This window comes from Cryptomeria japonica, chromosome 4 (assembly GCF_030272615.1).
Source record: "Cryptomeria japonica chromosome 4, Sugi_1.0, whole genome shotgun sequence".
Classification (NCBI taxonomy): Eukaryota; Viridiplantae; Streptophyta; class Pinopsida; order Cupressales; family Cupressaceae; genus Cryptomeria; species Cryptomeria japonica.
The window spans coordinates 265,005,533-265,019,117 of record NC_081408.1 but is presented as its reverse complement, the minus strand read 5'-3'; the positions used below and the strand labels follow the sequence as shown (position 1 = coordinate 265,019,117).

The window sequence follows — 13,585 nt, the reverse complement described above, 5'->3', positions numbered from 1 at the left end:
TTATATATCAAAAACACTTCTAATCACATTATTATTCTTTGTGTAGATTATATAATTATTAGTTATACCAAACATTCCTTGATTGACAATACTAAAGCTAAGTTATATAAAAGAAATGAATGACTAACTTACATTTGCTTCATCATTTTCTTGGTAGGTAAAATTGGCAATCATTTGTATTTCTTAAAGTATGCTAATGATCTTTTACTTGGATTTTATATGAATAGTGCTTAACCTTTCTCTACTCAATGTGAAGTTAGTACCATGGATACTCCTCCCATTGATGCAAATTTGTATATAGAACTTGTCAGTACTTTAAATTGTCAAACTCATACTAGACGATATTTATTATAGTGTTGGTTTAGCATTGAGGTTTATGTCTAAACCTCAATAAATACATTTTAAAATAGCCAAAAAATATTATATTATTTATTTTTATAGTTAGGTACAATCTCACAAAAGAGTAAGAAGCAACAATGTGTTCCTCTATTTTTGCTAGAAGCAAAATACAAAGGTCGTAGTGAAGTTGCTAACCTCCCATTGATGCAAATTTGTATATAGAACTTGCTAGCACTTTAAATTGTCAAACTCATACTAGACGATATTTATTATAGTGTTGGTTTAGCATCGAGGTTTATGTCTAAACCTCAATAAATACATTTTTAAATAGCCAAAAAATATTATATTATTTATTTTCATAGTTAGGGACAATCTCATAAAATAGTAAGAAGCAACAATGTGTTCCTCTATCTTTGCTAGAAGCAAAATACAAAGGTCATAGTGAAGTTGCTAACAAAGCTCTTTGGCTTAGGAGAACTCTTAAGGACATGGGCCTCCCACAACGTGATCCAACTGCATTGTATTGTGAGAAACAAAGTCTAATAATCTAGTGTTCTATATTACAAAAATCATATTGTGCTTGACAACACTTCATTAGGAAGTTATAGAAAAAGTCCCATTTTTTCTTTTCTTATGATGGTACAAATCATATATATATATATAAAGCCACTTTGTAGAGAAAAATATATATAAAAAACCTTTGGTCTAGGCGATTCACCTCAATGATGGAAAATCCACAAGTGAGTATGTTTTTCTTCTTATGATCAAGTATAATATCCTAAAATAGAAAGCAACAATTTGTTTTTGAATTTAAAAAATAAAATAAAATAAAAATAAATAGAATATAAAGATTATAATCAAATTTATCCTCTAGACCAAAATATTATTTGACATTGAAATATATGTAAATTTATTTGCCATTAAAATACTTCGTGATATATACAAATTTACTATCCCTTCTATTCTGAAGTAAAGATTAAGATGGCAAATAAATCTTCCCTTGATTTTTTAAGTCCTAATTTTGCCTAAGAGTTAGGTGGTTAAGATTTTATTAATATATATTATCATACACTTCATTTGTCTTTTCCCTAAATATATTCTTTCATGGACGTCGCCGTATTCCTTAAAAAATTATTCAGAATATCACTCCTCACATAATTGTTATTGTATCCCTCACAATGATTATCATAATGTAACTCAATTATTTATGCACGCATGAATATTATTTATGCACGCATGAATATTATTCATGCTCACCCCACGTGTGGTCATAAAGAATATGACACGTGCACACATTAATACGAGAGGCATTTATAAAAACTTATATAATTCACCTTTTTAACTTTAAAATAGAAATTGCTTTCCAGTTTTGAAACTCATTTTTTATAAATAGATTAAAAGCATTGAAAATTTTGGAAGTGTCATTTTCATAAATACATGGAGAATTTTCTTTCATCAGAATTTTCCCAATTCATAAATCTTGTCTCAAATTGTGGTAGGTACAGTATTCTTCCATTTTATTATTTTTTTTATAATTTTGTAAGAGTTTTTTAATGAACAAATTTTATTTTTAGTCTGGTCTGAATCTAGAGACACCATTTATGCATGGAGAATACAAAACAGCACCAGATTAAAAACACAAAATCTGCAAATCATAATGGATTTATACATTATGATTTATACACAATTTCTACTGATTTGATCTTCTTACTCTGTCTTCTCAATGCTGTAAAAATGCAAAAAATCCATTAAAAAATAATTATATAAATTTGTGTTTTTGATCAGATGCCATTTTGTATAGAAATAGCCATCGCCATATATGGGAGGGGGTTGTATCAATCTACAAAATACAAAAATTCACAAAAACCAGTTTCGTGGAACCTAAAAGTGAAATGCTGGAACCATTTTGAAGTTAATATCATGAAATGAAACCTGATCACTCGAAATCAAGAAAAAAGTGAAATGCTGATTGTAGTCAAGGCAATGGAATCATGGAATCTGTGAGGCAAAATAAATTTATGTAATCTTGATTCTCCGTGATTGTAAAGCCTACAGCGTAAGGTTGACCTCGTTTAGTTATTCCTAACTTTCAATATTTATTAAGTGAACATTAATATGCTTCACGCACTGAGACAGATTGTCCCTGTAGTTATTCCAGCATTTGAAGAGCATTCATTCCTCGAATACAGAAATCTGCAGAAAATTTAGAGCATATATGTTGACATCTCCCCTAGAACTAAGAGATGCAAGTTTAGAACTTCAATGGATTCAAGCACTCCTCAAAATTGCCTTTTGTTATATAAAACAATATGGCTTCAATTGGGTACAATGCATATGCATTCCATAGTTTCATTATTCGTGTTTTCTTCGTTGTTCAAGAGGTTTTGTGAAAAGAACACCACTTATAAGCCAAAATAAGAAATCTGAGATTGTAGTGACAATACCCACATTATCTACCCTGGAACAATATATCATCAACCCTATCCTACAGCCGATTCCGGTCATCAGTAATGGAATGACCAACATAAACACATTCTGATGGTAATTAAAGTTGGCCTAACAAGCCTCAAACTGCCACATTTGTGCTTGATAAAGAGCAAACTCAAATGATTGTAAATATAAATGACATATCAGATGATAAAAGTTCAAGGTGAGAAAGTGCGATCAAGTTACTGGATAATGTTCACAAGACATGGAAAATGAAATTGTGGCCGTGAAGAGGTATTCCATCGGGCATTGCATCGATATTTTATTGGTAGAACACAGGCAGCCTTAGAAATGTACAAAGCTTAACCAAAAAAATCCTATGGGAAAGAAAGACAACTGACACCAAAAAAGATAACCCTAGACCGTCGAAAGGCTCCGGAAAGTACAGGATACTGTCTAATTTAAACATTTTTGGCAGCCAGTAAGGGCTCATCTAGATTGGTCAGGCCTCACAGAAGCACACGGGAGCCTGAGGATTGGCATGCAACATTCATCAGTCAGCTCACGTCAATTTTAGAACAAGGAAATTAAACTATAGGAATCGCCGATTTTCATGCATACCTATATTACCAGGATAATTCATTAATTACTTTATCTATAATAAATTTATTCCACTCTTCCGCTAACCTTGTAGTCCACAGAACAGAACCAGGGATAAAGAAAAAATATACGATAAACAAGTTCAAAATTCCAAACCCTTTAAGAAAAGTTCATCATCCTGGTAATATGTGCTTTTGTGTTGGCGTAACTCTGAAGCACCCGAGGACACTAGGAGCAATTCAAGCCTTTACAAAGACTAGAAAATATAATCTCTATCATTTTGAGCATTGACAATGAAAGGAATTTCTAATCAAAGGATCATCTTTTCTAGTTCACTGGTTAGCTTACAAGTATTCAAAAAGTGTTTGTTTGAGTTTTTTTTTCCTCATTTTTAAACTGTAAGCCATTTAGGGCATTCCCAGAAATGTCCCCCTAATTGCGGGAATGTCCCCATTATATGCTTTTCATTGGGAACAGACTGAAAATACTTGGGACACAAGCAAGTTAATCTGACTTTAGCAAGGTGTTCTTGGCTATCATATCTCATCGAAATCTTTTTCTAAGACATCCTTATGTCCTGAGATTTTGTTTTGATGCTTTGGTCACCTATGTTGCAAGGTGTGCGCCCCTTGGTCTCCTTGTGCTATACAGTCTTTTTCTAAGACATCCTTATGTCCTGAGATTTTGTTTTGATGCTTTGGTCACCTATGTTGCAAGGTGTGCGCCCCTTGGTCTCCTTGTGCTATGCAATGCAGTGCTCGGGTTTGTGACATGGCTTAACCACCTCTTGTGGAATCTATAAGTCTAGTGGTTGTATCAAGCATTAACAGGTTGATCTTTTGAAACACAACGGCAACCGTACTTTCTAAGACATCCTTATGTCCTGAGATTTTGTTTTGATGCTTTGGTCACCTATGTTGCAAGGTGTGCACCCCTTGGTCTCCTTGTGCTATACAGTCTTTTTCTAAGACATCCTTATGTCCTGAGATTTTGTTTTGATGCTTTGGTCACCTATGTTGCAAGGTGTGCACCCCTTGATCTCCTTGTGCTATGCAATGCAGTGCTCGGGTTTGTGACATGGCTTAACCACCTCTTGTGGAATCTATAAGTCTAGTGGTTGTATCAGGCATTAACAGGTTGATCTTTTGAAACACAACGGCAACCGTACTTCTAACAAGTAGTATCAGACCCTGGGTCACAAGTTCAAACCCTTTGCTTGTGCTGGGGGGATTGTTACAAGGTGTGCACCCTTGGTCTCCTTGTGTTGTGCAGTGCAATGCTCGGGTTTGTGACATGGCTTAACTGCTTCTTGTGGATTCTATAAGCATAATGGTTCTATTGGGCATTAACAGTTCGATCTTTTGGTGCAACAGCAACCATACTTCTAACAACCTACACCTATTTTTTGAAAACTTTCTTGGAGGTTTTCTTTACAATTCTATAGACCTAACCTTATATGCTCTATAAGAGAACAATATCGTGTTCCCTTGAATTCAATGTTTTACCCAATAGCAATCCACATCATCCTTTACTAGCCCATACCACTATTCTGAAAAGGGCTTTAACTTTTGCACAAGATCCAATCAATACTTCATTGACACACAATGAAGCAAAATAACATGTTGAACAATAATATCATTCACCCAGTAACATGTTCAATACCTATCTCCAATGGTAGAATCATCTTGATTCAGTTCTGTGTGATAGCTGATATGTGTTTCTGACAGTGCCAGGGTGTCGGGTGCCATTCCAACATCAGCTAGAGGATGAGTAATGTAAAATTAAGAAATAACAGAACCTGCTCACCTTAAAGAGCAACTTGGCTTCTAATATAGTGACTTCAAGCAGCAGGGGCAAATTGTCTTGTGATTGCTTCTTTATTTAATTCCCATGCCTTGAATTTCCCCACAAAAATTTACAGCCGAGTTAGATTCACTTTATATGCAGATTTTGTTACAATTATCTTCATGTTTCCAGTTTTGAAATGTTAGAATTGTCACCAACTTGTTAGAGTTAACCAATGTCTCATCATTCAAATAGATTTTTGTTCTCTAATCTTTTAAATTCATCATCTTGGGGTGGGGCATCAACTAATAGAACTCCAAACTTTAATTAAGATTTAATTTTGTCACAGCTAGTTGAAGATGATCCTATAATTTGTCTAATTCATCAGTACTACTGTACTACTAATGCCAATAGATTTGATACTACTCTTGATCATGAGACATGCTCTCTCAAAATATGCAACAAACTTGCCTGTTAAACTTGGACACAAACAAGAAATTGACAAGTGAAAAGTTAAAAATGGCTCTAATCCTGCTTTAGAGGACAAGGGAATATTCCCATCTTGCTCTCTAGTAAAATTCACTACCTATTTAAACCTTCATTTTCTTTCTAGGCGAGGATAAGGAGGGTCCTTCGGACCCACTCTCTATCAGTGTTGATAAGAAGTAGAACTCTTATGCTGGAGAAAGTTGTTTGCTAGCTCATACAAGTGCAATTTCAACTTTTATAGCTTTGTTCCTATCTCAGGGATCAAAAGTTTCTCTAGTCTATCTTCCAGGGTTATTTACTATATAACTATAACAGCCAGTTTCTCAGTCATGCTTTTTTCCTTGGCTGCTCAACCCAAATAAGAAACATTGTCCCATCTTGGTACCGGTCATATGACCAGATCAGAGAAGATTAGCCCACATAAAAAAGGATCTATTAAAATGTTCAAATGTCAAAAATTTGTCAACAAGTCTGCTTCATTTTACCCAAAATATGGTTGATCACAAGGATCACGTATGTTGGCAATATTGGTTATTCTCGATAGCTAATGATTTGAGGCTTGGTAATGTAATTAAGAGTTTTGGTAGCATAATTTCACCGAGTACAAATAGTAAGCTTATAATGGAATAATCAAAAAATGTGCAATGTTCTCCTAACCTTTGAGTCAATTTTCGGTTGAGTTGGTGAGATTATATACCTACAAACTTCTTCAGTTATCTTCAATTTGAGACTGTATTGAGTTTATATATTTGAGAGATTCATTGGGAAATAGAAAAGCATGTGATTGGAAACAGGATGTAAACTACAGCGAGTGGGGTTTATAATATACATAGAACATATCAAGAAGCTACAATGATGCAAAACTGAATGGGAAAACTTTTATGATTAGAATATCACCAGCTGCCACCTTTGGGATCAATAATCTGTAAACTCAAAATAGTACACCAATTAATCAGACTTTGGGACAAAGTTATAGCAAAGAACAAAATAATTCCAGTTGTTAATTTCATGCACACCAACCATTCAGGCATGCAAATGCCACTGCCATGCGTAGTTTCTGAAAATTACTGAATGCAAATCAGCAATCATTACAATGTGTACTAAACATGAACAAACAGAGAACATGATCTTTGTAACATATAATTACTGTATGGAAGTATGCAGAATTATAAACATGAAATCAAATCCAGCAAGCCCTGTACATTATTATTTTAATCACATACATTTGTAGATTACATTAAGGTAATTTTAACTTGTATTTGCCAGGCAGTGCTTGCATATCTGTGAAATTCAAAGCAATCATTAACTAATTCCCTTCAATCATTAACAACATTTTCTGATATGATAGAATCAATCAAACTTGTATTCATAGAGGATGCTAAAATAAATAATACAATAAATTTTGCAGACACTGCTGCAAACGTAAAGTCTGCAGAGGCAACAAGGTGCACTAATCCTGGACTTGCTTGCATAAGCATCACCATGCAAACAAGTAAGAATGGGGAGCAAAATTGCAGCATATAAAGAGAATTTGAAATGATTCAGCTAGACATTTAGGTAGCTTTTGGCAAACAGATTATTTTCCTTCCAGAAATTTCAGCACCGCAATTGTTTAGAGCCTAGACAGGTTATAAAAGGGAATATAAGGTAAGAACTACCTAAGGCCAAAGGCACCTGAAGGAAGTGGATCAAATTCAATACCCAGCACTGGTCCATCTACATGATATGCTCTTCCCAGTTGAGCTTTAACTGCCACTATAGCTTGGTGTTCGTTATATCGGTGCCCGTATAACTGATCAACTGCAGTTTGCAAGCCTTCAATATCTCTCCTCCTAGACCGTGCTTCAATTTCAAAAGGGTTCGTACCCTTGAATGTTGATCTCCTTGCTTCTATTTCAAAAGAGCTCCCACTCTGTAATGAAGATCTCTCTTGTGATACTGACACATAAGGGTCTTCCGTGACTTCATGACTACCTTTTAGAAGCTCCCTATCAGTAAGCTCTGCAGCAAGGACTGCAGATGGGTAATCATGACTACTTGAAAACCTATTAGACTCCTCTTTATCCTTAACATGATTCCTATTCTTTGTCTGCATAATATTGCTTCCACCAAGTCCTTTGAAGCCATTGTTTCCACTGCACTGTTTCAAAACACTGGCAGCAGTTTGCTCCTGGGATGCCATCAAAAAGAGCTGAGGGGTATACGAATGCTCCATACCCCTGTGCATAACTTGACCTTTGCTCTTCTTGCTATTATTGCCTCTGATTTCTACATAATTCCTATTTCTCAAAGCCTCCATTTCAAAAGAGCTCCTGCTCTGCAATGAGGAGGTGTCCTGGGATGTCGAAACATTGCCTGCTCTGAGGGTATCTTCTCCATTAACATCAATCTGACTGCTTCTCCTCTTGAGAACATCATGATCATTCATCTCTGCGCCAAGGACAGCAGATGGATAATCAGATGTTCCCGACAATCTCTGATTTGGCAAATGACCAAAATCCCTTCGAACAGCTTGTTGTTGCTGCTGCTGCTGTAGGGGGTTACTACCACTCCCAGCATCAAGCTCCTCATTGCTGTCAGGATCCTCCTTTTTATTATTATTAGTATTACCCTTCTTGTCCTTGAGCCTCCTGTGCCTAAACCAGCGCTGAACTTGCTTTTCAGACAGTCCCAACTCTTGAGAAAGCTTAGTTTTCATGGGCTCAGAAGGATATTTGTGCTCTGCAGAGAATGGATCCATCTCAGTAATCAACGTCAACAGACAAAGGCGTACTTCTATTCTATTCTATTTCTATTGTCTGTGCATAACAGTTATGGAATAAAACATAGCAACTAATTAAACTGAACTAGAGTGCTATGGGAATAAGAGGGCTATCCTGGTATTCAGAAAGAATAGACAATGACATATTTTATTTGCCTTATGTCTGTGTATAAAATTTTAATAAAAACAAAATATAACAAGCTGGAATGTCGATTGAGAATGCTCTGTGCATAACAGGTACATCTTAGTAATCAAGTAGAATGAAAAAACTCATATTTATATCATCTGTGCAGACAAGATATAACAAGCAATAAAGTCGGAGAAGGTTTTTCTTCGGTTTGAACTTCTTGATATGGACTTACAATTATGAGCAAAATGGCCTGAATGAACAATGTCCTGATCATTTCTGCATATGTTTCTAACCGCTCCAGTTTCATCATGATATCTAATGTTAATTGTCTCTACATCGCAGTTTTATCAAAATAGCATGCCTAAAGCCAGATGAAAGCGATTGCCTTGCCGAGAATCCATACCAGGTTTTTGGAACAGATATACAATTACAATGAAAAAATAAAAGAAGCTCATTCAGGTAATCAAGCATAATAGACATACCTGTATATCTATTGTCTGCCCACAGCAATCCAATCAAGCCTAAAATCTTATGAAAGTAAATGCCTAACTAAAGACTCAAGTTTAGCTTTTGGTGTGCATTTATACTTACAACTAAAATGACCCAATTCAAGTATTCCCTGTTTCTAACTGTTCTCATTCCATTAATTGTATTTAATGTATCCGATCTGCCTATAACCAAAATCTATCCTACCAACTCCTATACACCCACATGATCCACCTAAAAGCAAAAGTCTCCAGCAATACCCACAATACACATTAATAAACAAATATTAATATGATCCGGCTATAGCCAAACTCTCCCAAAACCCACAATACAAATACACGCAAAAGCATACATATGATCTGCATATAACCAAAACATCCTCTTATAGCTACAATAAATACATACATATGATCTACCTATAACGAAAAAATCCACCTACAGCCACAATACATACATAGATATGATCTGCCCATAAAGAAAAATATTCCCCAATAGCTCCAATATATGATCTGGATATAAACACAATCCCCCCTATAATACCCACAATATTATCAGTATTCATTTGCACATAGCATATAGCCAATCTCTCCCAATACACAAGATACAGACCAACATGCATATTCATCTATACGTACAGAAATACCAGGTGGGCATGCTTAGAAATGGCTAAAGATAGATTCCCATACCTGCATAGATATTCTCCAAGGCTTCCACCTGAGATGGGGTCTTGAGCCTTCTCTTCTGCTCCACAAATCCTTTGTCCTCCATGAAACCAAATTTGAGAACTTCAGTCATCCAATCAATCTGCAGCAGAAAGATGAATAGAAATCCAAGCTCCCAAAAGAAACCAGCCAAGGTTGGTTTACACGGTGGGGTATTGAGGAATTCTTTTTCTAATGGGTATTGAAAAAACATGTGAATAGTACAAATGCCAATGTGACTGAATGCATGCCAATCCTTCAAACGCTGTAAAGGGCTAGTTCCGTGATGATGCAGTCAAAGGCTTATCACATGATTTAGGCTGGCCAAGGATTTGGCACAAATAGCGGAGGGCTAAAAATCCCAGGAGGAGGAGGAGGAAGAGGGGAGGAGAGCAGCAGGAACAAGGAAGGAGTGGGGCATGGGCATGGGCATGTTATTAGGTGATATGTATGTAGTCCAAATGCCAAGAAGGCCCCTGGCAATGACAGGCGCCCTCTATTCCGAGAGTCCAAAGCTTTCATCACATTAGGGGAATTTGGGTCCCTTGCAAACTCCATTTCACATGCGGAGGAGGACACCCTTGTAGTAGTTGTATCCAAATGCCCACTTCTCTACGAGGGGCCAAGTGGTCACATTCGGCTCCTTAAACTCTGACTTTGATGTGATGTCATCCATGCCATGGTCGAGAATTTTTCAACGTTCTAACCCTATATTTCTTTCACTTGCTTTACATTTTTTCATATACCTGCAGGTTTGACCGCGACCAAATACATGAACATGATTACATGCAACATTGGAAGGAAGGGGTTAATATGGTTCAAAATGCTGGCTGTGTTTCTTAGGTTTTTCAAGTGTGGGGCGTGGGACTATATTTCATCATAGCAGACTAAATTATATGAAGTCAATGCAATTGCTATTATTATTTGTTTGAAAATATATAATAGATTATGGGAGGTGACTCAAACCGTTTTAGAAAAAAAATGGTTCCCAAAATATCTTGAAAAGTTTTTTCCCTCTAATTTAATGGTGGGGAATATTTAATGGTGGGGAATAATTGTCAATTCATACAGATAATTTATTTAAATATTTATGTGAATAAATTGATTTAGTCGAGATGATTTACAATCTTCAGATCATCCAAAAATCCATTAAGCCCTCGGAAATTCTATGGAGTAATAATATTTAATGGTGGGGAATAATTGTCAATTCATACAAATAATTTATTTAAATATTTATGTGAATAAATTGATTTAGTCGAGATGATTTACAATCTTCAGATCATCCAAAAATCCATTAAGCCCTCGGAAATTCTATGGAGTAATAAAATTGGTTCACCAAATTAGTTCACCCATTTGCTCACAATTTCACATTATCATTATTAACTTTTAAGCCCTCCGAAATTCTATGGAGTAATAAAATTGGTTCATCAAATTAGTTCACCCATTTTCTCACAATTTCACATTATCATTATTAACTTCAATTCCAAGGTAGTAAATTTCTCGAGGGAGAAATTGGACTGGTTTTGAAGCCTAAATATTTTTCTACTAGACTTTATCTTTTAATATATTTTAAAGTCGATTTTTATTATAATAATATTAAAAAAATAAAAATATTAATATAATAATTAAAAATAAAAAATAATATAATAATAAGATTGTTAGAGTTATCTTTTATTAGTTAATAATTATTTATTTAATTATTAGTCTATTATGCTCTACGCTTAAGCTAAACTTAGGAATCTTATAATTCTTTAGGGTTTTCATCTTTAGGGTTTCAAGTATCCTTTTATAAGGATTCTCTTTTTGTATTTTCATAACAAGTGTAATTATTGAATTGCATTCTTATTGCACAATCAATATGACTCATCTTTTCTGGATCTCTGAATTCTGGCTTCCATAGCTTTTTTGCTTCTCTCCTTCTGTGATAGGTTTGCATGCAGGTGATCTTTGGGAGCTATAGAGTTGATTTTTCTTCAACTCCAATATGGTATCAGAGCTTCAGATTTGCATGCCCTTGTTCTCTTCATGAGAGATTTTGGGCCTTGTTCTTTAGATCTGTGTATTCGGGGGTTTATGCAGTTATTTTTTTTTCTTTCATTTTTGGGGGTCGCTGATTTTTTGGTACATTTTGGTGCCAAAAGGACCTCACAATTGGATTCGAAAGGCTGATTCCATGAATTTTGATATATAATTTGCCTAATTTCAGTGACTGGGGCATCTGGGGCATGATTTTTTATTAGCATGTTTTTCGAGGCACGAAAATCCGTACAACTGTACCTGCAAATGCTTTAAAAAAAGAATCATCTATAAGAGGGGTTGTTTTCTTTTGGTCGTAACTTGGTCATACAGAAGCGCTTTTTCAAAAACCTTATATCGTCGGAAAGCTCTTTCCGAGCTTTATCTAGATTTGGAGGTTTGAACTTTTGATTTTGTTTTTTTGATGGCATTTTTTCTGTCAAAGCTAGAGGTTCCTTTTTGCACTCTAGGAGACATACTTGAGCATTCGAACTCCGTTTTTCGAAAACTTTATATTGTTGGAAATCTTATTTTGTGTTCTTTCCATTCATATGAGTTTTCTTTTCAGATTCTAATCCAAGTATATTTTATTCAGTTTTTTGCTTTTCAGCACTCTGGTGAGTATCTTGGATGTTTCGAGTCTTGGGATCTCTTTCTTTGAGTAGGATGTCTCATCTTTGGCTTTTTGTTTCCAGTCTTCTGTCTCTTCTGATCATTGTAGCATTTTATTTATGCAAACACGCTAAGATAAAGTGTCATCATGCATTGTATACTTGGGATCTTGCACATCTTGTGCCTTATTGTACATGCACTACTTAAAAAGTGTCATGGGGGGGTTGATGTTTGCCTTTGTTTGTCATCGACCTTTGTCATGTGAGTGTTCCTTCCACGACATTAGCCTCATGATGTGTGTCAAGTGAGTGTTCCTTTCACGACACTATGTACTTTCTCTGCACCTTCGATGTTCTTGGTTCTTCGTCATGCAGTTCTTGTTGGTCGTTCTTTTCAATGTACCTATCCCTCTCCTTTTTTAGCATTATGGGGAGGTTTGTCCTATTGGTTCTAATGCTTCCTTGGTTCGATTTATCAACTCTTCAGGCTTTCGTGTTTCATGCCATCTGTATCTTTGAGTTCAGTTGTTTTCCTTTGTTTGTCATCTAATTCGAGTAGTGCCATTTGAGGGCACTCATGTAGATTACAGTCTTCTCTACCTAGTCATGTTCTATTTTAGTGGAGGTTCTTTGGATCGGCAGTTACTCTTCAATAGTGTTTGCAGCTATTTCATTCTTCAGTGGTGTTCTTCATGCTCTTCTTTTTGTTCCTATCTTCTGGAACACTCTTGTTTGGAGGCTTCTTAGTCCTTCACTTGAGTTTTCATCTCTTCTAGGAGAGGAGTTTTGTTCCCACATGGTTTTCTCTTTTTTCTCCACTTTACACCCACATGGTTTTCTCTTTTTTCTCCACTTTACAGAGATTTTATATTACTTGGGTATCTCATCAAGCCTAATTGTTGGGACCCATTATTGCTTTCCTGCATTTTTTACATGCTTTTTTAGTCCTTAGTTATTTTTTAGCTACTCCCTAAGTTCATCTTAAGGGGGGTGTTAGAGTTATCTTTTATTAGCTAATAATTATTTATTTAATTATTAGTCTATTATACTCTACGCTTAAGCTAAACTTAGGAATCTTATAATTCTTTAGGGTTTCAAGTATCCTTTTATAAGGATTCTCTCTTTGTATTTTTATAACAACTGTAATTATTGAATTGCATTCTTGTTGCACAATCAATATGACTCCCTATTTCTGGATCTCTGAATTCTGGCCTCCATAGCTTTTTTACTTCTCTCCTTC

General features: G+C 35.3%; 1 protein-coding gene across 1 annotated transcript; it reads right to left on the bottom strand.

Annotated features, from left to right (window-relative positions):
• Positions 1 to 6,982: 6,982 nt before the first annotated feature.
• On the bottom strand, positions 6,983 to 10,526 carry LOC131039679 (uncharacterized). The gene is made up of 2 exons (XM_057972473.2): positions 9,704 to 10,526; positions 6,983 to 8,361 (listed from the first exon to the last, which is right to left on the bottom strand). The coding sequence occupies exons 1-2, from the start codon at positions 9,930 to 9,932 to the stop codon at positions 7,295 to 7,297; spliced, it is 1,296 nt and encodes a 431-aa protein (XP_057828456.2). The 5' UTR covers positions 9,933 to 10,526; the 3' UTR covers positions 6,983 to 7,294.
• Between the last annotated feature and the right edge of the window lie 3,059 nt (positions 10,527 to 13,585).